General features: G+C 38.6%; 1 protein-coding gene across 1 annotated transcript in view; it reads right to left on the bottom strand.

The window, feature by feature from the left end:
* The window catches only part of LOC143036996 (uncharacterized), a 19,713-nt gene extending 18,484 nt beyond the window's left edge, over positions 1-1,229 (bottom strand). The window contains exon 1 of the mRNA XM_076205101.1: positions 1,045-1,229. Coding sequence (XP_076061216.1) covers positions 1,045-1,229 — 185 coding nt within the window. The remainder of the gene's footprint in view (positions 1-1,044) is intronic.
* Between the last annotated feature and the right edge of the window lie 1,271 nt (positions 1,230-2,500).

Raw genomic sequence — 2,500 nt, 5'->3', positions numbered from 1 at the left:
ACCATCCCATTACTCTTTCATCATCCCTATCTCCCAACTCCCTTTCCACCCCTGTTCTCCTCCTCACCTCCTCATTTCTCACTCTATCTAGCCTAGTAACCCCTATCATATTTCTCAGACATTTCATCTCAAACACATTTAAACTCCTTCTCTGTCTCTCTTATGTTCCATGTTTCTGCCCCGTACAGTGCTGTCGGCACAATCATTCCTTCATATAACCTCCTCTTAGCATCCATTCCCAGATGTCTATTTCTCATTACACTTTTTAATCCACCAAGGCATTTACTCGCTTCTTTCAATCTATATTCTACCTCTTTCCTCCTATCCCATATAACTGCAGTACCTCCCACAGTGCCTTTCTGTCTACCCTGTCGTAAGCCTTTTCCAAATCCATAAAGGCAATAAATGAAAAAATATAAATAAATAAATAAATAGATAAAAAAATAATAATAAAAAATAAATAAATAAATAAATGAATAAATAAATAAATAAATGAATAAATAAATAAACACTTTACTTTTCCTATAGCTTTCTCATATCTATCTCACCACAAAAATCTGATCCACACATCCCCTACCTGTACTAAAAACCTACTGTTCCTCACCAATTCCCTCTGTTCCTCTCTTAATCCTCTCAGTCAAGACCCTCCCATAAGCCTTCCCAACTACACTCAACAAGCTGATCCTACTGAAACTTCTACACTCACACTTGCCCCCCTTTCCCTTGTAAAGTGAAACGATACAGACACTCCTCCAGTCCTCCGGCACTCTATCCTCTCTTAAACAAACATTGAATAACCTTACCAGCTTGTCCACCATAACTGTATCTCCTTTTTTACAGACATTCTGCATAGCATCCATTCAATCCAGGCGCCTTACCTGCTCTCATTATCTTAAGAGCTGCATTCACTTCATCTTTCTCTATTTCTCCTCCATTTTCCTCACTCATCACTCTCATTTTCTTAGCACTTCCCACTGCAACTATCTTTTCCTCCCTATCCTCCCTTTCTCCTGTAGCTACTCACAGACTGTACTGATGATCTACTGCTTGTTTTCTGTTATCGTCAGAGTTCGTGAGGACTGCTCAACCTGCAGCTTCTGTTTCAATGTGAACTTTGATTTCGTTATCGTCATATCTCCGTTGTCCTCAAACATCGATGTTGCCACTGGTGCTAGCTCATGGAAGAAGAGTTCTTTGAGGTCTATTTCCCTTGGCCTCATTAATGGCATGACTCTAGATTATGTCAGTATCATAGTAATCCTTTGACCCCAGTTTGATCCGTTTCTTGCTGATGGACATGGAGATGACCTTGTCTCAAATTGTTGCATCTGTTTGTTTCCCAAAAACACTGACTTATCGACATTGACAGAATCTGTCGCAATTCTTCCAGTAACATTTTTTACAATGCCCTCTAGATGGTCTTCATTGTTCCATGGGTCTATGTATATTTCAAGCTTGTGTCATGTATTGTCTCTGTCTCTACTGTCCAATGAGGTTCGGCCAGGCATTTCCTTGTCCGTTTCATATTGACGTTGCAGAGATACATGGATGCTATCACCTCTTATGTGGCTGGACTCAATTATCTTCTCAGTGCGAGCACTTTTGTAGCAACTAGTTTCCCTGCAGTCTTGGTACCACAAATGACACACTCATCCTTCACCTCCTCCATTTTAGACGTCTTTAACTGTGACCAGTTTTCATTTATCTGAAATACAGAAAGAAGTATAAATAGATATCTTTGCGCCAAATAGTAGCCCTATAGTAATAATAGTAGTCATATTCAATGGGAGATAAAACCTGCAATTAGATGAAAAGTGCAGAATGAAATACAATAGAAACATTTATATGGAATTTTCAAAGTTCGTTATTATCGCGGTGGCCATTTTGGAAACCATTTTGGATTTGCATGCACTGTACGCAATAAAGATGCATTCTATCACGTTGCTTAAGTACGAAAACCTACACCTAGACGCAAAAGTATGTCTCTAAGTTCATTGATAATGAAATTATGATTTTTTTTTCACATTAGCGGCAGATATCTTGGCAGCCATCTTGAATATCTCAATTTTCCCGAAGATTCCACAGATGCATGAGCCAGATTCTGAATAATTAAGTCCACTAGTATCAGAAACAGTTATAAAACTGTGGGCGGACTCCCATGCATGGTCAGGGCTTAAATCACTGTTTGGCTGTAAAACTATTTGAAAAAATCGTTGAAATTGTAAATGGGGGCAAGTCTGATATAAGGAGATCATATGGGAGCTTTTTGTCTGATATAAAGAGGACAAAATGTGGTGACTCCGATATTAACCTGTGAATGACACTGTTAATTTAAGCATGGATTATTGATATATGTTCATCCCAAGAAGAATGTATGTCAGAGGCAACATGTTGGAGAACATTAGGATTTTGCGGTTATGTCTCTCCACTCAACTGTTAGAGCTAGGGAGATAAGGAGTAATATTGCGTTTCGTGATGTTAAAGTATTTATAAATGTTAT

Source organism: Oratosquilla oratoria, chromosome 21 (assembly GCF_046742065.1).
Source record: "Oratosquilla oratoria isolate Oo_2021 chromosome 21, ASM4674206v1, whole genome shotgun sequence".
In the NCBI taxonomy this organism is placed as follows: Eukaryota; Metazoa; Arthropoda; class Malacostraca; order Stomatopoda; family Squillidae; genus Oratosquilla; species Oratosquilla oratoria.
Note: the sequence above shows the minus strand (reverse complement) of the source record. Positions and strands in the feature narration are given on the sequence as shown.